The 24517-nt window shown below is 44.3% G+C and overlaps 1 protein-coding gene across 1 annotated transcript; it reads right to left on the reverse strand.

Moving 5' to 3' along the window:
• Window positions 1-1073: 1073 nt before the first annotated feature.
• On the reverse strand, window positions 1074-17483 carry Adsl (adenylosuccinate lyase). Its single transcript, XM_003470376.5, has 13 exons — window positions 17278-17483; window positions 14257-14460; window positions 11646-11690; window positions 10761-10840; window positions 7741-7912; window positions 7535-7581; window positions 6640-6730; window positions 5755-5824; window positions 5361-5508; window positions 3461-3551; window positions 2831-2920; window positions 2214-2390; window positions 1074-1192 (listed from the first exon to the last, which is right to left on the reverse strand). The coding sequence occupies exons 1-13, from the start codon at window positions 17428-17430 to the stop codon at window positions 1106-1108; spliced, it is 1455 nt and encodes a 484-aa protein (XP_003470424.1). The 5' UTR covers window positions 17431-17483; the 3' UTR covers window positions 1074-1105.
• Window positions 17484-24517: the final 7034 nt, after the last annotated feature.

A 24517-nucleotide genomic window follows, 5' to 3' on the forward strand; every position in this document is an offset into this window, starting at 1 on the left:
ACCAACTCACATAAACAAGGATTAGAGGCTGTCAGATGCCGGGATGAAATCAACATGCCCAATTAGCATTTTCCTGATACATCAGCCTTATCAAAAGGTGAAACAACATAGGCACAGCTTGAGCTGACGAAACCCGATGATCAAATTTTTTTTGAGGGGAAAGCGCTTCAAATTTCATTATTTTGGCCAGATGACTGAAAACAGTTATCTGACTGTATCAAATCACCAAATTTGGGTTATTTTGTTAGACTCAGAGCAAATTCATCTTTATGAGGACCAGAAATTTTTTGCTACTTCACAAATGGGTGAACATATAAAAAGAACTAGAGGCTGGATATTTAGCTCAGCAGCACAAGCACGAGCACAAGCACTAGCACGAGGTCAGTATAAAAAGAACTAGAGAAGGTCCTGACTTTGAGTGGCTTGATTTACCAGTTTATAACTTTTCTATTCCGTGATGGGGCCAAGTGTCCCCAACAACCAAGGCTCTGTAGTGTAGCAGTTAATAAATGAACACTTGATTGTAAAGAGGCTTTGTGTGGCATTACTGCTTAGCTGAAGGCTAATGGAAGGGTTCCAAATGCGTTTCAGGTAGGTAGACTAAGCTGTGTCTGATGGGTTACTGCAGTAAGTGCATGTCTGACTTATGGTGTGTTTACTATAATATAACCCTACATCTTTATTTTTTTATCATAGACATAAATTTAATGTGAATTTTTATAAAAATAAAAAACTGGAGGGGTAAGTTTGCCTGAATATACACATAATAGTTTTTTCTTTGTGGTACTGGGGATTGAACTCACGACCTCAAGTTTACCAGATGTAATATATGTTTGAAACTCCACATCTTTAGACATGAGGTAGCTAGAAAATTTACCTTGGAAGAACAGAAAGGAATAATTAGCAACAAGTAGTGATGGAGTTTGTGTTGCTGTAAAAAATGCTGTTAACTACAACGCACTGCTGTTGTACTAAAGACGTGGGTACTGTACTAACTTATGGTAGCAACTCGAGGTAAATGAGGCACTACAGGCAAACTATTTTCATGTCCTGGCATTAAAGCTAATAAACCATCCATGACTCTTCATTTATTAATTTTCGAACTCTACAGACTTAATTCTACTTTCACTTTCATCACATTTGCATATGGCTTCACCAGGGGATAAACCTCCTCTTCCAGGAATCTCTGTACCTGCCAAAGAGGAAAGCAAATAGGAGACAAAGGAAAATGTCAAGGTGATGCCTTTTCTTTTTGTCTTTTTCTTCATTTTTATCGGTACCGGGGATCGAACTCACGACCGCCTGCTTGCAAGACAGGTGCTTATGCTGCTGAGCTAAATTCCCAGCCCCAAGGTGATGCCTTTTCAATGTTGCTGAAAACTATTTGATAGTTTCATGCTGCTGAGCATGTATGTTCTTCAAACGCCGGCCAGAAACCTCTTCCCAGCCCGCACGGGCCCCACAAAGGCCTGGGCAGCCTGTACTCCCAGTTGGTTCCCCATTTCCACCCAATCACCAGGAAATCCTCTCTCCCCTTCCCCAGCCACCAAGTGATCAGCCTCTTCTCCCTGTCTCCCCTGATCTGTGTCTGTGACCACTACCCTGGCTCAAGCCCTCTGCACCTACTGCTTGGTGACAGACCCTTACCCCCTCCCCTCTTTTGTGACAATACTAAGGATTGAATCCAGGGCCTCTGAGCTACACCCCCAGCCTCCTTTTAAATTTTGAAACAGGGTCTTGCTAGCCTGCTATGTCACCCAGGCTGAAATGAAACTTGTGATCCTTTTGCCTTAGCCTGCATTTATCTATGTACCTTTAAATCCTTAGAATTAAATGCACTGTTTGCTTGAACATATACTGAACACATTATGTACTTGGTAAAAATTTAAATTCTAGTTGTTTTCAAAAGGCTAAGAAAATGACAAGTCTTACTGAGCAAACATCACGTGCTAAGTAGTATGCTAGACATACATTACAATCCTCACAAGCCCACAGTGAGATAAAGTAGTTTCGGAGAAACTCAGAAGGGAAATATTTAAGGGAACTCCAAACAGCCAAACCTTATATTTTAGGCCAGCAGCCTACCTTGACTTCTAACCAGCCCCATTTCGTACTTCCCGTAAGAGACATCAAGGAGAGTACCCCAGTTCTGAGGCCCAGCAGGGTAGAAGAGGGCCCTGGGAGACTTCCTAGAAGCACCATGCACCGCTCACCTGCTGGAACGCCCGGCCTGTGAAGGAGGAAGGATCCAACAAGCGCTCCAGCTGGGAGTGAATGGGACTGAAGTAGGAATCAGCCCGGATCCGCTCTATGAGGTCGTTGTCACCCCCTTCCTGCTTAACCACAGCAGCTGCCTGCTGGGAAAGCACTCTAATCTTCTCATGGCAATCCTGGGAAGAGTGAGGCAGAGTTAGGTCACCAACAATGCTGAACTCTGTTGGCAGACAGCAGACGCGCAGAGAAAAGCCCTCTGGGCTGAGGAGAGCCACTGCAGTCTCACTCCATCGGGACCTCAACCTCGCCACATCAGAGGACCCCAAGGTGGTCACCGCTTTTCTCATGCGCCATGTGCTCTTGCTTCCTGCTCACTTCCCATGGGGTTTCCCAACTAAGTTCTTGATTTTAGAGTGGATTTTTTCTAGAAGTGATTATGTGATTCACTTCTAACAAACTGAGTCCAACACAAATTCTCCAGAGATGGCAGAATATGGTCACTGGTTCGTGGCAATACTGTGACTGAAGGTTTGAAAGAAACACTTCCCCTTTCCCAGTCTTCCTGGGGTGATGGGGGTGACTCTCAGTTTACCCAGCAGCACCAGTGGCTACGTACCTGGCGGTTACCCCCAGCTTTGACCATGGCCATGATGATGTTCTCGGTGGCCATGAAAGGCAGCTCCTGCCGAATGCGCCGTTCAATGACCTAGAAGAAAACAAAATGAAAGGCCAAGATAGATGCCTCAAGGTCACAAAGTCACACACACACGAGATACCAACCATGTCCAGCTAAGTGCACAGCAGGGACATGAAGTACTATTATTTATGCAGACAGAGAGACGTTAAGAGTTGTTCAATTTTATACTGTGTTTTTGTTTTCTTACAAATCCAGAGATTTACCTTGATTTTAAAAAGGGGAAGGTTGATTTGAGGAAACTTTTGGAAGCTGCTTCCAAAGAACAATTCCTAAAACTTAAAACTCCTAAAATGGGTTAAACTTTGGCTCTAAGCCCCAAGAGCTGAGTGTGAGATGGAAACACACCTGCCTGCTAGCCACAGGCCACGGGAAATACCATTTTCTCTTGTTCTACAGCTGAATCTATGGTTCCCATAGAACCTGCTCCCGGATGACTTCCAAGGAGGAACTCCCTGGACCAGAATCCAGACCTCAAAATCAGTTTAAAATGCATCCCTTTCCATGGCTCAACTCCTCCCCGATGCTGTACTTTAGATCGAGCTCTCTTACTTTGGGGTACACCACCAATCCTTCAGAAATGTTCTGCAGCGTACTCAGTATGGTATCTGCAGTGAGAAATGCCTCAGCCAAGCAGATTCGCCTACAAAACAAACAGCCATCTGATTAGCTCTGTAAACAAACCACAACTTCAGAGACCACCCTACTGACTTCTCCAGCCATGGACTACACCCTAACATCCTCACGAGCCTCATATCTTTAGCACGATGAGTCCAGACCACCTGCCCACTACCAGCGCCTACACCCGGAAACCTCTTGCTGGCCTCCGCCCTTTTCCCACTGACCCAATCCCTGCTCTTTCGTGTGGCTCCTGCCTCAGTAGATGCCACGGGCACTATCACCAAATTGAGGCCGGCCAGTAGCTGCTGACGGCCCACATCCCCTTTCCATCTACAGGGCCACTGTGCTGATGTGGGTCTGGACTTTTAAAAGGATCCTCCTACCTTTCTGCCTGGATCCCTGACTCCTACGACTGGATTCTCCCAACTGTTGTCAGGTTGAGTTTTTGTTTTTTGCAACTCTGGTGATGGAACCCAGTGCCCAGAGCATGCCAAGCAAGTGCTCCACTACTGAGCTACTCAGTCCTTTTTACCTAGTTATTTTGCCCCAGCCACCTTACTTTACTTTTTTGAGATAGGGTATTGCTGGGATTATAGGCGTGTGTCATCACTGTCAGTTGCCAACATGATTTATTGAGCAAATCAGATTATGCCATGCCCTCCTAAAACACAGTTGGCCCTCAGATCATGAGAGTTTGGTATCCATGGATTCAACCAACTGTGGATGCAAAATATTTGAGAAAAAATTTGTATCAGTAATGAACATACATATTGGTTTTTTGTCCCCTAAAAACAGTATCACAATTATTTACAATAAATAGTACTAGTACTGTATTAGGTATTGCAAAATATATGGGAGGGCCAATTGTAAGGGCACATGCCTGCAATTCCAACATTCAAGAAGCTGAGTTAGGAGGATTACTGCAAGTTCATGGCCATCCTGAACTACATAATGAGTTTGTCTCAAAAAACAAATCCACACACTACAAAAACCCAGAAAGAAAGAAAGAAAAAGTATACGGGGCTGGGGATTTAGCTCAGAGGCTCAAGTACCTGCCTGGCAAGTACAAGGTGGTGAGTCTAATCCCTGGTACCAAAAAAAAAAAAGTCTACAGGAAGACAGGTATGTAATACATGGGAAATTATACCATGTCACCTAAGGGGTGAAGCACCATGGATTTTGGTTTTGTGGTGGTGGCAGTATGAATCTGCTCCAGGTGAGTACAGATGTAAAGCAGAAAACCATGCATATGCTGGGGCATGTGTGTGTGGTGACAATTTCCTCTGACCTACCTTGTGACTAATCAAGATGGCACTGTCCATAAGATGATGACCATCTGTGATCAAGTCCTGCCTTTTCTGCCACATTTCACTCCACTCCTCAGGGCGACCCAGCTAAGAGGAACTCCTTAAGCTGTTCTTTGATTTTTCTTGTCTTTAAATGACTGAAATGTTCTCTATTTCCTTTAATGCTGCTCTTTGCTCCCAGAGATACATCAAATACATCTAACACTACCACACTGTTCTAAGATCTCGTTACTCAAGTTGACCCCAAATCCCTAAGCAATTCTCCTGCTTCAGTATCCTCCTGAGGCACATGGCACCAAGCCTAGCTCAGTTTTCTCTGTTGTTGTTTTGTATCTTTGCAGTGCTAGACAAGTACTTAGTCCTTGAGCTACATCTCAACCTCCTGTTCTTTGTTCTTACCGCCTTGCTGGACTCTGGGTACTTTGGGGAGACAACATGGAGGTGCTCCAATGTGTCCTTCTGCCTTTAGGCACCTCCTCCTCTGGTCCCGACACCCTGTATGCAACACCCCCGGACCTACTAACCGGTTGGCACTATCATCCAGCGTGCGTTCAAACCACTGCACAGATGCTGTCTGCAGCGGGTCCATGACAAGGCCCATGAGGTGACGGGCGAGGCTGCAGCATCGTTCTGACCGCATGGGGTTCCGCTTGTATGGCATCGCACTGGAGCCTGCCCACATAAGGGGACAAGAGCCAAGGTGGAAAGACTTCAGGGGACAGCAGATGCCCAAGCAGCGTGTGGCACGAGGTGAGCTTTTTTTAAAATCAGTACCAGGGATCTAACTCATGACTGCACACTTGCAAGGCAGGCGCTTATGCCACTGAGCTAAATCCCCAGCCCACCAGGTGAGCTCTTAGCAGGAGTCCATGCACAGCTCTAGCAGCGCTGAGGTGCTTCTGGGTCTCCTACACTCACCAATCTGTTGTTTTTCAAAGGGCTCCTCCATCTCCTTAAGGTTTGCCAGAAGGCGGATATCGGTGCAAATCTGGGGGAAGCAGGAGAAGGGACATCAGTCGACTCTTGTGGTGTGGAGCTAGGAGCAGGGCTGGTGAAGAAGACGAGATCTTCATGTGCCCTGCTGTTCAGCTGTCAGTGAGCTGAGCACCAGCCTGTCCTGCCCAAAGTCTCCTGGGGTGCAGCCCACCCAGGACTCCCTCTGCTCCTTAAGAGTTGCGGGGAGGGGGGCAGTGGTACACTTCTGAGCAGCACGCTTTAGGACATCGGGAATGACAATGGCAAGATTAACTGTACCCCTCAACAAGATGTGCACTTCATATTCTTGGAGTAACCTTTTTTTTTTGGTGTTGGGGATCGAACTCAGGACCTTGTGCTTGCCCAGGAGGCACTGTACTGCTTAGCTACATACCCTGCTCCCAACTTTTTGTTTAGACAGATTCTTGCTGTGTAGTTCAGGCTGGTCTTGAATTTACTATGTAGCCCAGGCTGGCCTAGGACTCAGGTGATCCTTCTGCCCCATCTGAGTGCTGGGATGACATGTGTGTGCCATCATGCCTGGCTCTTAAGAGTAACTTTGTTGGGGGGGGAGGGGGAGGGACCAGGGATCAAACTCACAAACTCACAGCCTTGCGCTTGCTAGGCAGGGGCTTCTGCCGCTGAGCTAAATCCCTGGCCTCTTAAGAGACTGCCGCAACTAGTCTTTGCCTTTGGTAAACCTCAACTTAAGACTCCACTTACAGGGCCCTGACTGTTAGAACTGGTGTAGGACTGGGAGACAGGGATGGGACAGTCTGCTGCGGTGCCCAAAGGGTCCACTGCCGCTGCCGCTGCCGCTGCCCTCACCTTATGCACCGAAGCCCCCAAGCTCGCCAGCACAGACAGCACCTCGATGTCTACCTTTCGTGTGTACGTCTGCCCTGTGATGATGAAGGCCCTGGGAATGAACAGAAAAGAAACTTATGTTCACAATGCAAGGATGGAGACATAGCTCAGTGGCACAGTGCCTGCCTACCAGGTGCAAGGTCCTGAGTTCTATTCCCAGTACAAAAAAAAGGTACAAGGCAACTGTCAATGCTCAGTTACCCCTGGAACAAACTGTTGTTCTATCCCTTTTTCTCCTCCTCAGGAAGCTTTTCTGACCTGAGGAGGAAAGAAAGTGTTGTATGCCCACATCCTGCCACAGCTCGATGTAAACGCCTGGCAGAAACCGTGGTGGAGCCGAAAGACCTCAGAGGAAATGGTCAGATTCAGACTAACCCACTGGAGGCCCTCAGGAAGAACAAAAACAACAATATGGGTAAGGCAATTCATTTCCGTACGTTGTAAGAAAACAGAATCTAGGCTGAGAACAGCTCAGGGATAAAACAATAAAAGAGAATCTAGCTGGGCATGGTGGTAGTATGCACCTGAAATCCTAGGACTCGGAAAGCTGAGGCAGGAGGATTACAGGTTCAGGGCCATCCTGGACTACATACCAAGATCTGCTCTCACAAAAATGAAACAAACAAACGAAAGAACAAGATTCTAGACCTTAAGAAAATAAAACCCAGGCCAGAGATGGAAGAAATGGGTAGAACAAAGAGGAAAAAAAAAAGTTAAAAGAAAAAATTATGGTCACATAATTTTTGGTGATATCTACATAAACAAAAAACACTAATAGCTTTGTTTCTGAACCCTAATCAATTATGGATGTACACTGAACACAGGCCTGCTATCACCTTAACCAGGAGGTACCTACCTCTTAAATCCTGCCTTTTCTGTCACCATCTTGTCCAGTTGCTCCACCTGGGGAAAATACACCCCTGCAGAATCTGAGGTGCCCACTATAAGAGGATCTCAACAGTTATCCTGCCCAGCCCCTAATCTCCAACCTCCTTCCAGCCCAAACACCCAGAGCCTCATTTCTTGGGCAGCCACCACCGAGTTTATGCAGCTCCTGCACACCTTATCATGATCACCCTCAAAGAGCTGCAGGAAGCTGGCCTGAGTGCCTGTGGTGCCCTTCACTCCCCGGAAGCGCAGGTCATCACGGACACGTGTCAGGTTTTGGAGATCTATGCAAAGGTCTTGAATCCAAAGACAGCAACGTTTCCCAACTGTGGTCAGCTGAGCAGGCCTGAACGCAACCAAGAGAGAGAAAACTCGGTGTCAAGTCGAGACCCAACTTCGGAAAGGCTTCGTTCCTTCTCCTAACAGCCAGCAGCACTCCTTTAAGGGGACTAATTAAAAGACAAAACAAAACCTTTTTTTTGTACCAGGACTCCAACTCAGGACCTTGTGCTTGCTGGGCAATATCTATACAGCTATATATAGCTATATCCCTGGCCCCCAAAACAAAATATTAAAAGGCTTGAGCAAATAATAATTAAGGGGAGTAAATGTCATCTATAAATACTCCAAGATTATAATACACAAGGCTTACTGTCATTTTTATATGAGAGCGGTGACAATGTTTCCTTGTTCATGACTACAGCCCTAGACACTGCCAAGAAATATATCAGACACTCATGTAACAAACATTTGCCAAGCTACCTAGGGTGTTCTTTGTTCTGGAAATACAGTAGAGAACAAAATGCATGTCCAGTGGAACTTACACTACAGTGGAAAAAGAAAAAAACTGTTGATGCCTTAGGTGCTAAAAATGAAGATGGCTCTAGTCAAGGGTGCTCTAGATGGGCAGCAAAGGGCGGCCTATGGAAGGAGGCAGTCATGCCTTGGAGACGACCCCAAGCACATATAACTAGAGGATGCTAACAGCTTTGTTTCTGAACTCCAATCAATCCCCTGAGGTCTGTTTCTGGACATTAAACACATTAATGAACGAGCTACAATAACACCCAAGTTCTAACAGAGAACACAGGCCACTTCATGTGGAATTTCTCTCCTTTTAGACTCGTAAGTTGGACAGGTGGTAACATCAAGACACATCACAAGCTGCAGTATATCCCCAGATTAACTGCATGGTAATTTTTCTTATCCTGCTAATAGATTACCATTATAAGAAAGGAAAGACATTTCAAACAGGAGTTCAGATAGCATTACTCCTAATAGCCACAACTAGAAACATGAATGTCCACCCACTGATGGTAAGCAAAATACTGTACAATATATCCATACAATTGAATATTTACTAAGTCATGCAAAGAGGTGAATTTCTAACACATGCTTTGTGGATGAATACTGAAAATGTTGCACAAGTCAAAGTCAGTCACAAAAGGTTACATAGTACGTGATTTCATTAATATAACTCCATATACAGACAAGAAGCAGGTCAGTGATAGCCAGGAACTAGGCCAAGGGGTACAGGAGTACTGTGAACAACCATAGCGTATTTCCTTTTGGGGTGATGAAAATATTCTGAAATTAGTGGTAATAACCACAAAGTCCTGTGAATGTACTGAATATACTACAAGTTAATGAACTACATACTTTAAAAGGGAAGATTTCATGGTACATTAATATCATAGTAAAAAAAATTTTTTTTTTTTTTGAGACAGGGTCTACGTAGCTCAGGCTGGGCTTGAACTTGCTATAGAACTCTGGCAGCAATCCTCTTGCCTCAGCCTCCTCAGAGCTGGGATTACACTCCTGTTTTGTTTTAAATGTATGAGCCGACATCCCGGGGTGATGCCTAAGCAGCATCGCTAAGGAGCACTGGAAAGCTCTGGATCTTCTGAGCACTCTGCCTCCCTCAGGTAGAGGCGAGGATGGTGCACAGTGGTGTGTAAGGAAGTCAGCAGGGAAGGCAACAGCTACCATGAGTCAAGTCACACAAAAGATTTCTTCACATTGTCTACAAGTCTTAGGTCCAGTTTGGGGTGTAGTTAAGTGGCAGGGTGCTTGTTTAGCATGAGTGATACCCTAACTTCCATTTCTTGTAACATACACACACAAGCATGGCAGTCCTAACTTTAAGGAAGATTAAGTCTAAAGGGCTTTCATCAGTGATGAGGTGATATCCCTGTTGCTGTAACATCTCATCAAAACATAAGGCAGGGCTAGAGAGGTAGCCCAGGCGGACAGTGCTTGCCTAGCAAGCTCACAGCCCTGGGTTTGATCCCTAGCACTGAAAAGTAAACAAGAGGTGGACAGATGTTAGGACACCACTCCTCCACAACTAATAGCCACCAGCATCCCAAAGATGTTTTTAGTTTTTAAGAATTTTATTAACCATGGGAGCTGGGGATTTAGCCTAGCGGCATAAGCGCCTGCCTTGCAAGCAGGCAGTTGTGAGTTCGATCCCTAGTACCGATAAAAATGAAAAAGACCAAAAAAAAAAAAAAAAAAAAAAAAAAAGAATTTTATTAACTATGAAAATGTATATACTTTGAAAACCATAGAAAAATATTTGTATCATAAATCAGAATAATCAATATTTATTGTCAGTTGGGGATAGTGGTGCAACCTGTAATCTCAGCACTTGGGAGGCTGAGACAGGAGAGTTACTGTATTCTCAAGAAGAGAATTACTAAATTAAGGAGTATGAAACTGCTTTCTAAGGCTTTTGATAAATTTTTTCCAAGTGAGTCTGGCTCGGTGGCACATGCCTACAACCCCTGCCCTTAGGAAGCTAAAACAGGGGCATCACTGGGTTCAAGGAAGCCTGAGCTACAAAATGAGTTCAAGGCCAGCCTGAACTGCAGTGACCCTGCCTCAAAAAGATAAAAGAAAAACCAAAACAAATGAACTGTTGTTAGATTTACTTTTTTTCCCCCCCTTTCTTCCAGTACGAGGGATCGAACTCACAACCACCTGCTTGCAAGGCAGGAGCTTATGCCACTGAGCTAAATCCCCAGCTAGATTTACTTTCTCTCAAGTATGGCTTTTCAGATGGATTATCAGGCTCATTTCTTACCAGCATTCAGGTTATCTATGTGAGTTAAACTTGGAGATTCACCCTCTTCACTAAAACCCATAAGCATGTAAAAGTTGGTCTATTTCCCAAATGCAATTTTGTTACTTACTGGAAATGTGTGAAACCTAAGGAGGGTAGGCTGGCGTGCTCCTTAGCAAAGTCAGCAAGTCGAGAGATCACTCTAGCAAGCTACAAGAAAGACCATGGGGTGGATAGAGAGTGAATTCATGGTGAGTTCATTCTGTAATCAGGAAATAAACCTTGAGACAGTTTTATAAGAGGGAGACCTCCAGCTCAGGGGAGATAGTATCCCCATCTCCTCGTTGGTAGCCTACACTGTCCCACCAGGGTTTATGGCAACCAACATCTGAAAACTGAATTGACTACTTCAAAACCACAAAGTATTTTGAGACTATTGCAGAAAAACAGAACGAAATCATGTTTTTTAAAAATTTATTTTTTATTGGTACATATTCATGGTACATAGCAGTTGTATTTACTATGGGGAGCTAGTACATGTATATAACACATCTTGATTCTTTTTTCATCTGCCCCCAACTCCACCATCCCTGCCCCTTCCAACTCTTGGTCCTCTCACCATTTACAAAAGTTTTATTTCCATTTTCGCCTTTTATTCCCCTCCCCAAATCAATCCTGGGCCACATATCCTGGGCCACAACAAGCCTCTGGCTTCATTTTCTTCATTTAAAAATCTCTGATTTCAAAAGTATTCACTTACACTGGTTTAACCTAAAAATAGACAAACAGCTCCATGGATCAGAGGCAGCAATCAACATCTGAAAACTGAACTGACTGCCTCAAAAGCCACAAAACTATTTTAAGACTATTGCAGAAAAACTATTACAGATCAGCTCCATGGACCTGAGAAAACGATAATCTACAGGGAAGATGCTGTGTTGATTACTTGTAATTGAAGCCCATCTCCTATCATAGGGAATCTAAAGCAGCAAAGAAACTCCTGCCAGTTTCTTACCTTTGGCAAAAGCAGGTCAAATGCATTTCTAAGAATAATCAAGTCCTGCAAAGAAAAATGCAACGGTCTCACATTATTAGATAGCTTTGTCAGACAGTTTGATTACATATCATTCTTTAGGTATCATGGCTTGGTTTCTCAGCTCACAGCCTAGCTCATCTTTACCAACCCACTGTGTATACCAGACAGTGCTAACACAAGGCTGTTCTGATTAGTATGTCAACAGTAGATAGTCCTCTTTGAATCCATAATGAACATAACATACACTTATTCATTTTTGTGGAATGGGGAACAGACCTAGGACCTCTATACCGAGTTATACTCCTAGATCCTTTAAAAAAACAGTTTTTAAAAGAATTTTAAGACAGGGTCTTAAGTTGTTAAATTGCCCAGGCTGGGCTTGAACTTGCAATTCTCCTGCCTCAGCCTACCACATTACAGCCACCACACCTGGCTATGGACATATCTTTTATACTACAAAACCCAATGTAGAGGGCTGGGAATTTAGCTCAGCGGCATAAGCACCTGCCTTGCAAGCAGGCAGTTGTGAGTTCGATCCCCAGTACCGATAAAAAGGAAAAAGACAAAACAAAACAAACAAACAAACAAAATTTAAATAAAAAAAAACCCCAAAAACCAAAACCCAATGTATATGCTATCTTTAATGACTAAGTAATGAACGAGTCCACAAAGTTTGTGGACTAGATAGGAGTGTCTGAGAAACTTGCATATGGGATTATGCTGTTATTTCCCTTTTTTTCATTCTATAGTTGCTAACAAGGAAGGGCATGATGCAAAACATCAAAGTTTAAGAAATTTAAGGCTACTTTCTTTTTTGTTGTTATTTTGCAGCACTGGTAACCGAATCCAGGGCCTCCCACTTTGCTGTATCTCCAGCCTTTTTTTATGCTTTTTTGAGACAGAATCTCACTATATAGTTCAGGCTGGACTTCAACTCACTATGTAGCCCAGGATGGCCTCAAACTCACAGCAACTGTCCTGCCTCAGCCTCCCAAGTGCTGGGATTACAAGTGTGTGCCACCACGCACAGCTTCCAGCCTTTGAATCAGCCTCCCAGAATCCTGGGATTGTAGGCACGTGCCACCATGTTGAGCTCTGACGCTATAGAAGGAGGTAAAAGATGTATTTTAGGCCAACTCTAACACGTGTTTACATATGACAGTAATTATTGTAAAGTACACAAGGGGTACTTTTCAAAAGGATTTTTCTAAGAGTACTGCTCTTCCATTATCTGACTAGTCATACACAGATGCCTTTAATTAGGTACCACTTAGAAGACTTAAAAGGTGAGCTAAGTATGTTGGCATACAGGTGTGATTGGGTATGTAGCCAGCCCAAGCTACATACAGGTTTTGAATACCAGGAATTGAACTCAGGACCACAGGGTGGCCAGGCAGGTTCTGTGTCACTGAACTAAATCCCTGGCCACCTACATGTGATTTGGAGCCTGGTCTGGACTATGTGGTAAGACTCTGAGCCCTTTTTTTTTTGTTGTTGATATTGGGAATTGAACTCATGGCCTCACACTTGTTAGGCAGGTGCTTGTGAGGCTGAGCTAAATCCCCAGTTCCAAGACTGTGTATTAAAAAAAAAAAGGGGGGTAGGTGGTGGTGTAGCTCAGAGATAGAGCACTTGCTTAGAATATATGAGAGCCTGGGTTCAATCCTTGGAATGGGGTGGGATTCATTCTATCTGGCTCTCTAGCTCTGTATCTGAAAGCTGGTTCTTTAAGTTTGCTTATCTGTAAAAGGAGGATAATAAAAGTCAGACTCAAAAGACTATAGACATTCCAATTCTATTGATGAGAACACTTTATAGTGCCTCTCTATAGTGCAGTGGGACTGGAGGCAGTAGGGACCGAATGTAACCAAGAGACCTCCTTGGTATGATGTAGTCTAAAACTAGAGTGTGGTGAAGGTTATACTGGATTCGCCTACCAAAATTCAACACTATGTGAAATGAGCAAGCTTCCTGCAATTTAAGAAACTCTGTTCTTTAATAATAACAATGGAAACAATACATCTATGTCTTACAACAGTTTTTACAAATAAACAAAGTAGTATGTGTAAAGTGCTTGGCACCTAGTAAACTCTCATGGAAATGCTTGCCGCTACTTTTGAAGTGCTTGTAAGACAATTTTGCCAGGCAGGCACTTATGCTCCTGAGCTAAATCCCCAGCCCAAGACAATTTTGATAATCAAAGGTTTTGACTTTTTTTAGTGTTGGGGATCAAACTCATGACCTCCAGATCCCTGGCCCTTGTCTTGACAATTTTAATGCAATCCTTCTTTCTTTTCAGAAGCCACAGCAAAGTTTTAATGGCCTTTGGAAAGAATACTTTTCTCCTTTGCAGCAATGGGGATTGAACCAGGGCTTCACACTGAGCTACATCCTCAGACCTTTGCTGTTTTTTAAATTGAGCCAGGGTCATGCTTAGTTGCCCCAGGTGAGTTTGTACCAGCAATCCTTGTTATTCAGACTCACAGGGTGCTGGGATTATATACGTGCATCACCATGCCTAGCTGGAAAATAAAATGTGTAAGTGAATTATAAACATTGAGCCTTTGATATGAACAGCAGAGGGGCCTACTGTATTGTCTCCAACATAGCAGGAGGTGGCGCCGAGATGGATGATGCCTGCAGCCTTCGGACAACAGTGGCCAAACGTGTGCACATGAGCCATCACGTCATGCCGTAATTTTTTCTCTTGTTCAGCTGCCATCTTGAAGTCTATGTTGTCCAGGTTGGATTTCATCTCTTGGATTTGTTCATCTGTGATAGGCAAACCCAATGCCTGCAGAATACGAAAAATAAAACCAAAAAACTTCAGTGTCACAATTTAAAGGGACACTGAGAAAAATAACCAAAGTACAAGCACAAAGTATGTGAGGGTGCTGCGAAAAAGAACCCTCTCAGTGAACTATGATAAATTATATATATATATATATATATATATATTTTTTTTTTTTTTTTGCCTTTTTCCTTTTTTATCCGTACCAGGGATCGAACTCACGACTGCCTGCTTACAAGGCAGGCGCTTATGCCGCTGAACTAAATCCCCAGCCCCGATAAATTATATTCTTTATAAACTCGAATAACGTAAAGCAATCTTGCTATCAACTATTTCTTCTGTCCCTGTGACCTTCCTTAGTTCACTGTCGTCATGTTCTAGACCCTGGGTTCAGCAGTCACTTACTCAGAAAGGTCTGATATCACCATCCAAAGCTTTTCTGTGTCAAATCTATGCCTCCCTTCTCTCACTGTGAAATAGATTTAGCAACAGTACTTACCCTAACAAGCTGTTTTAAGGATTAATGAGCTATTAGATGTAAATCTTTTAAAAATTTATTTTCACAGGGAAAAAAACCCACTCAAAATTTATAACATGCCCTAAGGCATGGGAATACTGACTCCTACATAAAGTATAAAAAAGGCACCTGACCCTAGTAACAGCAGCAGTGCAGCAGCATTCCCACCTACTCTGTAATTTCAGCACTCAAGGAAGCCAAGGCAGGATGAAAATTTCCAACCCAGCCTGGGTAACTTACTGAGATCCTGTCTCAAAATAAAAACTGGTTGGGGATGTAGCTCAGTGTGAAGAACGTGGGTTCGACCCCCATGTCCCTGCCTTGCACCAATTAAAACTGTGCCTGGTGGGGCTGGGGATTTAGCTCGGTGGCATAAGCGCCTGCCTTGCAAGCAGGCAGTCTTGAGTTCGATCCCCGGTACCGATAGAAAGGAAAACAAACAAACAAACAAACTGTGCCTGGGCCACCGAGCGTGATACATAGGTATCTGGAATTATCCTATCACTGGATGCTTGGAGCATAGTGATGAGGGCTGGGCAGGGAATCTGGGATAAAAGTTTCATGTTACCAGGGTCCTAGGCACTACTCAGATGGTTTCTAGTTTTAACTACTTCACTTGCCAGCATGCTGCTGCCTTGAGGTGGCACTTTCCCTCTGAAATGTGAGAGGAAGCATCAGCGTTCTTTGGATCACCTTCAGTTTCCTTCCACTCTGGGAAGGCTCCACTGGAGCTATTTCTAACACCACTGGGCTGAGCAGTGGCATTTACAGCCCTTATACAACAGAGTATAAACCCAACTTAATAAACTGCCATTTGGACCCTCCCTTCTCAGAGGCAAAATGCGGCCCTGTGAAGCAGAAAAAAACTACAAGATTCCAGTGGTGGTGCAACTAGCACAAAACATCTTTAAAAGTTTTAGAGATTTTTTTTATAGAGATAAGCAACTTCTCCAAACTTCCTCCTACTCAACACACAGCAATCTCGGCTTCTCTCTTTAGCCCAAAAGAAGTGACAGGATAAGTAGATGCCAGCCCCAGAAGGCCAGGAGCCTGTTGTATTTCCCACGGGAGGCTGAGCTGAAGATGGCTGAAAGTGACACAGCACGTGTGGAGCTGTGTATTATTTTTGGCTTCCCCTTACCCCACCCCCAAAAGGCTGTTGCCCACCTGTAAATGAGATGGTGATCTAAGGTAAAAGGACCCTCATCTCCTCAGAGCTAGGTTTGAACAGATTCTTTTACTGCCAAATTAGAACGTGCTTTCAGTTATACAGATCATATTCCATCAAATAAAATGACCTTTTCCTAAGTCACAGGTAACTAAAGTTTTCTAGGGAGTCACGAAGTAGTGTGAACACTTTTATTTTCAAGGAACACACCATCAGCATCTCTATCCTCTTTAATTTTTCTATCCTCTTAAAATCTCTTAATCTGAAATTTTCTGTTGATAAGTGGTTCAAGAAGTTTGAACTCAGCCAGACCTGGTAGCGCATGCCTGTAATCTCAGCACTTAGGAGGCAGAGCCACGCAGGCTGGACTACATAGTGAGCTCGATGCTACCCTGAACTACGCAGGGAGACCGTCTCATAAGTGAAAAAGAACAAATCTATAACTTTATCCTGCCACATAAAGAATGATTTTATGCTCCAAATGGCTACATAATTCTCAATGGTATCGAAAAACCGCTGCCCATCCTAATGTAAAAGTGCATGAAAAAAAAAAAAATGAAAGACACAAAAGGAAGAAAAAGAAAAAAAACCTCAACTCTTTTAAAGTTCCATTTTGCAGTGGTTTCACTGTCACTAACTTCACAGGCACTGTGGAAGACGAGGTGGCTAAACTCAAGCTCTGGCTGAAGCCAGATTAAAAGTTCAGTCCCGTTATTATGCTGCGTGGGCTTCGGGAAAACCACGCGCCCGCTCTTCTGGTTGTTTTCCTCCCTGCAAAGTGTGAGGACAGCACTGAGCTTACAAAGTATGCCGCATAACTTGAGCTCAAACTTTGTGTTAGCCCTGCACTTCTGTAGCAAGGGTCAACCTGAGTTGACCTGACGCGACACTCTGCCTCTCTCATGGCCTGCGCGACTCGGACCCTTCAAGATTAAAAAAATGTGACAGGCGTGGGTTCTGGACCTCCTGTCCGGGCCCTCCTGTGGCCACAGCTCTAGAGGACACGAAACAACCGCCGAAAATAGACTGTCGCTGTGCCGCGGCTGCAAGCCCGGGCTCGGGGTCCCTTCCCACCCTAGGCACGTGTGCAGTGTGCTCTCATCTGGCTCGATCCCTCCGCCTCTGGGCTCATTACCTGCTCGGCCTCAGCCAGCCACAGCCAGAGCTGCCGCCACGTTCGGAACTTGTTTCTGTCGCTAAACATGAAGCACATTTCCGGGCTAGCATAGCGGGAGGAAAGCGGAGAACGGTAAGTGTCCAACAAACAACCACTGTCTACAGCTGCCATGCCTAACGACCCACCGCTGCCGACAGAACAAACGAGAGCGGAAGCGGAAGCCTGGCGCCTTGGAGGCGGGACTTCCCCCTCTTGGCTCCACCCCTAGGGAATCCGGGCTAGGACTGGTGTAGTTTACTTTGTTTATCACTAACGTGATTAGCAGTGTACAAAGGATAGGATGGGATAGGAGATAGGATATAGCATAGTGGATTTGATAGAGATATGAGAGATTGAGAAGCAGATAAAACGCTATAGAAGTTACCACAATCTCTCTGTGCCTGTTTTTCCTCCAGTAAAAGGCATATTAAAGACTCGCCTTTGAAAATGGTTGTGCAGATGCTATATTAGAGCGGAATCTGGCAAACTTAAAAGGCACGGTGTGTTTGCTATTATTTAATTATATCGTCGCCTTCCCTCACCCCGCTCCTACTGCCTGCCTCGTACCGGTGCAGTTCTGAGGAGAAATGAAAGTGCTCAAGGGAATTTGGTGTTTATTGCGTACCAAGTGAGTCCCTTAATGCCAAGCTGCACAGGAAATAGATTTTAGCCAGCGCTTGTGGCTGAGGGCAAGGGGAGGCACATAGTAGGCACAGCCGGATTTAAAAGCCTCTTTTTCTTGTTGGAGACAAGATCTCGTGATGTACTTCAAACTGGCTTTGAACTATGTAGCCCAGGATGGCCGCCTCGAACTCGCATCAGTCTTCTGCCTCAGCCTCCTGAAAGCTGAGATTACAGGTGTGTCACCACCTCCCACTCAAACCCACTTTAGAAGCATCACACTTCAAATGTGTCACATTACCCTCATACCTTTTTTGTGTGTGTTTTTGAGACAGGGTCTCACTATGCAGTTCAGGCTAGCCTTGAGCTCACTTTGTAGTCTAGACTAGTCTTGAACTCACAGCAATCCCCCTGCTTTAGCCTCCCGAGTGCTGGGATTGAGTGCTGGGATTACAGGTGTGAGCCACCATGCCCGGCTCACCCTCCTAATTCTTCTCTAGCATACTTTTCTCACTAACTTCTGCTTAAAACCTAGTCCAGAAAAATACTCCCTGATAGTCCCATCTCTCTGGTTGGCCAATAATTGTGAAAACCAGTATCGTTTTGGGGGAAGATTTTCCTAGGCAGGTGAACTTGATGGGTGGTGCTAAATGAGGGGATACAAGTGAAACTTTTGGTATAGAGTAAGTGCTTGACAAATGCTATCCATTATTATGGACCCTAATATGTAGATGACGAAGGCAGGGAAGACTGTTCCCATCTCACCCAGCCCTTTGTAGAGATTGAACCTGGGTCTTCACACTGACCTACATCCCCAGTCCTTATTTAGATGGGGTCTTGCTAAGTAGCCAAGAGTGCTAGAATTTCAGGCATTTGGTATCACCCCAGCAGACTGTCTTTAGAATGCTCTAGGGAGAAGATCCAGGAACCTGGTTGTGAACAGCTCCAAAGTCAACCATCCCTGTGTGCTGCAGCATCCATACTGGGCTGTTTTGAACTTACCTGTTAGTGAGACCTCCCCAGATTCCGCTTCAAATTCCTGGCTTTGATGAGGTGAACTCCTCTTTCCCAATAAAGTATTTAGGAAACATGAAGAGTCACCTCTATGTTTCTGCTTTCATTCAGAGATTCAGTCAAAAATCTATGGATCATTTGCAGTGTTTTCTTCCCACTTCCTGCTTCCTTAGATGTTGAGTGATCTCCTGGCTTCATTTGGTAAACCTTTCACCAAAGTTCAGTGTTGGTTGCTTTTCCCATTGATGGCAAACTGGAAAAAGGCAGAAATCATGTCTGTCTTGGTCACCTGTGTTACCCAGTGCCAAATCTACCAAAATATCCTGGCCTGAAGCAGTCAAGCCTAGCAAGAGGAGTAAGTCCACAATAGTCACAAGTTAGATCCTCGCACTACTTTGCCTCTTCTCTCATCCCATGTTTCCGGATGTCCAGGCTTAGCAATCAGAATTTGGACCAAAGTGCCAATTCTAGAATACCCTGATGATTAGCGAAGCTTACCAATTATCCGGACTGATTATTGATATTTGTTGTTTTGCAGCACTGGGGATCAAACTCCAGGGCCTCTGCAGTGTGCTACATCCCCAATACTTTTTTATTTCTAGATCATCTAAATGCACAGTTGCTTGGGCTGGGCTTGAACTTGCAATCCTCTAACCTTACTGCCATACCAAACTCCAAATTGCTTTTTCTTCCATCTTTTTTTCCTATGTCGCTTCCTCTAACCCTCACAAAAAGTAGTAGTGGGTGTTTCCCTGAGATTTAGCCAGCTTTTCCTCCCCTGGGAAACTACTTGCAGAACTGTAAAGCTTACCTTCTGATCCCAAAGTTCCTCCAAAGTGGTTATTTTGTTCTGCAGGGTCTGGGGATGGCAGCCACGCCTTGTGCATGTTGGACACGTCCATGAAATATTGGTTCTTGGTCTTCAAAGGCTACCCAAACACTTCCATCTGGGTGTCATTGTCACCTAAGGCAACATCTCTCAACTGGATTTTTAGTTTTTTCTCTCTTGTGGCCTAACCCAATGAACAAGTTTTATTTTTCTGGTATCTATCCATTTTTATCTTTGGCTTCTAAAACCCTGTAATTTCTTAAATAATTCTTTTTAGAACATCCATTCACCATGTATACATCCAAGGGCCAGGGCTTGCATTAGGCAACAGAATACAATGAGGTTGGAGTGGAAAAGATAAGGGTGAGAGCTGAGAGAGGTGGGTTTAGGGAAGTGAGTGGGAGCCAGACAATGAAAGCCTTGTTGGAAATAAGGACATTTCAAAGTTCATTCTAAGCAATGGAAAGCCACTAAAGGACTTTGGACTGGAGAATCACCTTGTTAGATTTGTTTTCAAAATTATTCTGGGAGGGGGGGCTGGGGATTTAGCTCAGCGGCGTAAGTGCCTGCCTTGCTAGCAGGCAGTCTTGAGTTCGATCCCCAGTACCGATAAAAAAAAGAAAAAAAGACAAAAAAAAATTATTCTGGGGACTGGGGATTTAGCTCAGCGGTATAAACACCTGTCTTTTTTTTTTTTTTTTTAGTCTTTTTCGTTTTTATTGGTACCAGGGATCGTACTCATGACTGCCTGCTTGCAAGGCAGGCGTTTTATGCCACTGAGCTAAATCCCCAGCCCCTATAAACACCTGTCTCGCAAGCGCACGGTTGTGAGTTCGATCCCCGAACTAAAAAATTATTTAAATTATTAAATAATTAAAAAATTATTCCATTACTGGGCCAATGCATGGGCTTGCTAAGACCTAATAATGTGATGGTCTAGCTGAGACAGGGATCACAAAGGGAAGAGAGTAAGTGAAACAATCAAGCCAGGTTGGTGACAGGTCAGTGGATTAGGTAGGGAAGTAGAGGGAGGCAAAGTCAAGGATATCAGCAGGGTTTTAGGTTTTAGGTTTTATTGTTGGATAAAGCAGGGGTGTCAATGCCAGCCACCAGAGGGTGGGAGGTGGGGCAAGCATGCGATACCAAATTCGGTTTTGGATTTATTGAGTTTGCAGCATATCCAAGGATTTTGAAATGTGGAAGTAGATAATCATATATGGTATACATACCTGGAGCTCAATGGTGATGGTTGGGAGATATAAATTTAGGGGTCATTAGCATCTAGATGGCTAATTAGAGCCAAAAAGATTTTAGGCTTTGTGATTTTGTGTGTGTGTGTGTTACATTACCCTGATGAGGGAGATGGATAAGGAGGAAGAAATAAACATTAATTTTAGAGAGTGTTAAGTTTTGTGGAACAAGAGTAGCTTAGAGTGGGTTGGGAGCAGTAAGAGCTACTTTGATAGGTAAGGCCTCCCTTCCATTTTGTCAGAGACCAGACCAAGGTGCAGGGGATACAGCATGCCAGGCAGAGGAAACAAGAACAATGGCCTTGAGATGAGCGTGAATTTGGTGTCAGCAAGAAGGAAACCAAGAGTGCTAGTTGGATACAGGGGACTCAAAGGGAATGAGAGCAGCTTGTGTGGACAGTGGATTTGTGGACAGTGGTGTGCAGTTTGAATCTTAGGTGTTAAGAAAAACCACGGAGGTTATGCATGAATTATGCAAATTAGAGGCAGGCACAAGTTGTGGGAGCTGTATAGAGAACAGTCTGGAGCACCATCAAGGACAAAAGGGCAGATGAGGAGGAAGCTGCTGTGGGGTTGCGATGAACATGGAGAGTGATGGGACCCAAGCTGGTGTCAGAGTTTGTTTGTGGATGCACATATTATGGGACTTCCTCATGGAGGCAATGTGGGGGAAGATGTGAGTTTGAATAACTGGGTGAGCAGAACCAAAAATCTGGTGGGGGGCAGGGGAAGGAGAGTCATTATGACCAGGAGGGTGCAGGGATCTGTCCATTTGACTTCAGCAATTTGGTAGCCAGAGGATGGATATTAGAGAGGTCAGGGTTCAACGTACAATTAGACAGAATAAATCTTTGTGTTATATTGAAAGACACGGAACTGAGTGAAATCATCCAGAGAAAGCAACAGGATTGGCAAACAGAACACCGAGGACAGAGCCCAGGGATGGTGCAAAACATAGAGCAGACAGCAGAGAGAAAACAGGACTGTTCTGAGCTCCCCTGCAACCCAAAGGTTCCCGACCAGGCACACAGGGATGCACCAAGTGGGAGAGGGAGACAAGACATAGGTACATGCCAGTGTGCAGAGGGGCAAGGTAGATTTTGCAGATTTGCTCTTAAGGAAGTTGACAGTAACTTTAGACAATTTTCAGCGGGATAATGGGCAGGAACCAGATGGGAAGAGGTGGAGGAGCAGGAAAGAAAATTTCCAGAGGGAAGACAGGAGTACAACTGGAGAGGCAGAGAATGGCATGTGGGCACACAGAACAGCTGTACTGCAGGATGGGCTCTAGAAGGGCACTAGGTCAAGGGTTAAGGGAGAACAGAGGTCAAAGGGGGAGCAGGAAGGGAAGGGTGGGGAGGAGACGGGGGGGGGGTAGGGCAGGAGGATCTTTCTACTATTTGAAAGAACCACCAGCATGGGGAGGAAGGGACTTCTTTCTGCCTAGAATTTGGAACTAGGAATTTGAGGGAATTTTTTCCGAGCCCTCTTAATTTTCTCTGCGCATTAATGGGAAAAATTCTCTGGTGATCAACTTGAAATCAGGGCTGAGAATATGGCTCTATGGCAAGGCACTTGCCTCAACATGAGTGAGGCTCTGGGTTCCAGCTCCAGCATACCATGAAAAAAAATGTCAGAAAAAACCTTAACTCAGAGAGGAGTGGTTATTGAAATGATCAGAAGCACACAGGAAGCTTGCTGGGCTGTGTCCAGGCCCCTTTGGTGGTTGGTGATAGTAGACTTATGGGGGGTTCTTATTTGCCCTCTTAATGACTACTACAAACTCCAGCCATGCTGGGCTGCTTTGAACGCTAGTAGAAAATACAAAACGGAGTCTTCCAAAGTTGAAATCTCATCATGTAGGTGTCAAGAAGATAGGAGGAGTAAGAGAACTAATAGTTGTTAAAAAGCATAGTACTCAAACCATGGGCTAAGAAACAAAGCTAGATTAGAAGGGAATGGCTGATGAAGTAAAAACAGAGCCACTGGAGAAGACTGGGAGCCAGCAGAACAGGAGCTATGGTAGAAGGTGTTAAAACTCGTCATGCCAGAGGGGAGAAATTTGGGGTAGGGTCTGGGGAGGCTTGAGGAGGAAGGAGTTGAGAGGTCCTGGAGACTAGATGGACCTGCACCCTGAGGAGGACCAAGTCCGGTGTTAACACTTTAACACTTCTGTTGGCCACTTGCGCTTTTATATGTTGTTATTTTACAGCACTGGAGACTGAACCCATGATCCTTAAACTGAGCTACATCTCCAAGCCTTTTTACAATTCTGAGACAGGATCTAAGGTGCCCAGGTAGGGCTCAAATTTGGAATCTTTCTGCCTCATCCTTTGACAGTGCCTTTGTGTAATCTTAATAGTATCAATGTTTTTCATTTTTTTCTACCTACATCTGCCAGTGTTTACTTCTGTTGCGCTGAAAGAACTGGCTGGTACATGCCCTACTAGTCTGAAGTCCACGTGATTTTTGGGTCAAGCTTCTGATGTAAATTTTTTTCTTTTGGTCCTAGGGATGGAACATGGTGCCTCATGCATACACAAAGTATGTTCTACCATGAAGCTATGTTGCGTATTCACATAATTTCTGTCACCTGGGAGATGAGTTGTAGTTAAATGTGGCATGTTTAGAATAGTACCCAGCTTGTAGCAAACTAATCAGTGTTATCTATTATTGGCTAACAGCATTATGCTGAGCCTTCGCTTCCTGGTGAAATGAATTTGCCACAGTGATCAAAAGATGTGGCAAATATTTAACGGAACCTATTGTGGTAAGATACACTGTCAAGAATGATGGGCTAAGTGTGTTTGGAATGAGTATTTTGAGAGGTTTAATGACAATGTATCTTTTACTATGACAAAGTATTTGATTTAAACATTCATATTTTATCACAGTTCATTGATCAATCATTTATGGCAGTTTCCGGCAAATAAAAACACTGCAGTGTATCCTCATCCCCCTTATCCACTGGACCTGGTATCCTGTAAATTCTCACTCTTCCTCAGAGTCAAAATGATTATAGAATGTAAATGTTTTCAATCAGTTCAGGACAATGAGCTAGCCACGACAGAACTAAAGACACAAAAGAGGGCTCCCACAACTGCTTGAGAAGGTGAAAAGAATGATGGTGTACGTTCAAAACAAAGAGGAGTACTCTCAGGGGGATTAGCAGTATGTCCTTCACTGTAATAAATCATGTCTCACACAGCATCCTGAGAATTGAATCAGATACACAAATATCTGGGCATTAGGAAAAGCAGAACCTATCCATTTTTCTTTTCTACCATTGTGGAAGTGTTTCATGGTCATATATTAAATAATTTCCTCCTTGAGAGCTGACCGTTAAAAAAGGGATGGGGAAAGCCAGGCCCAGTGGTTAAGTAGCTCTCCTCTGCAGTGCTGCAGAACCGAGTACAGATGACGCGCAAGTGTGGTATTTTTCTGGACAAAGCCGGCTGGCTGGTTATCACCCCTGGACATGGCAGCGGTGAGAGGCACTGCTACT

This window comes from Cavia porcellus, unplaced genomic scaffold (assembly GCF_034190915.1).
Source record: "Cavia porcellus strain 051 isolate PalLab524CR breed Dunkin Hartley unplaced genomic scaffold, mCavPor4.1 scaffold_40, whole genome shotgun sequence".
Classification (NCBI taxonomy): Eukaryota; Metazoa; Chordata; class Mammalia; order Rodentia; family Caviidae; genus Cavia; species Cavia porcellus.

Coding starts and splice junctions, on each gene's coding strand:
- Adsl (XM_003470376.5), bottom strand. CDS start 17,430: ATGGCAGCTGTAGACAGTGGTTGTTTGTTGGACACTTACCGTTCTCCG. Junction 5,825..6,639: donor TGGGGGCTTCGGTGCATAAG/GTGAGGGCAGCG, acceptor TGCTTCCCCCAG/ATTTGCACCGATATCCGCCT. Junction 5,509..5,754: donor CTTTGAAAAACAACAGATTG/GTGAGTGTAGGA, acceptor TTATGTGGGCAG/GCTCCAGTGCGATGCCATAC.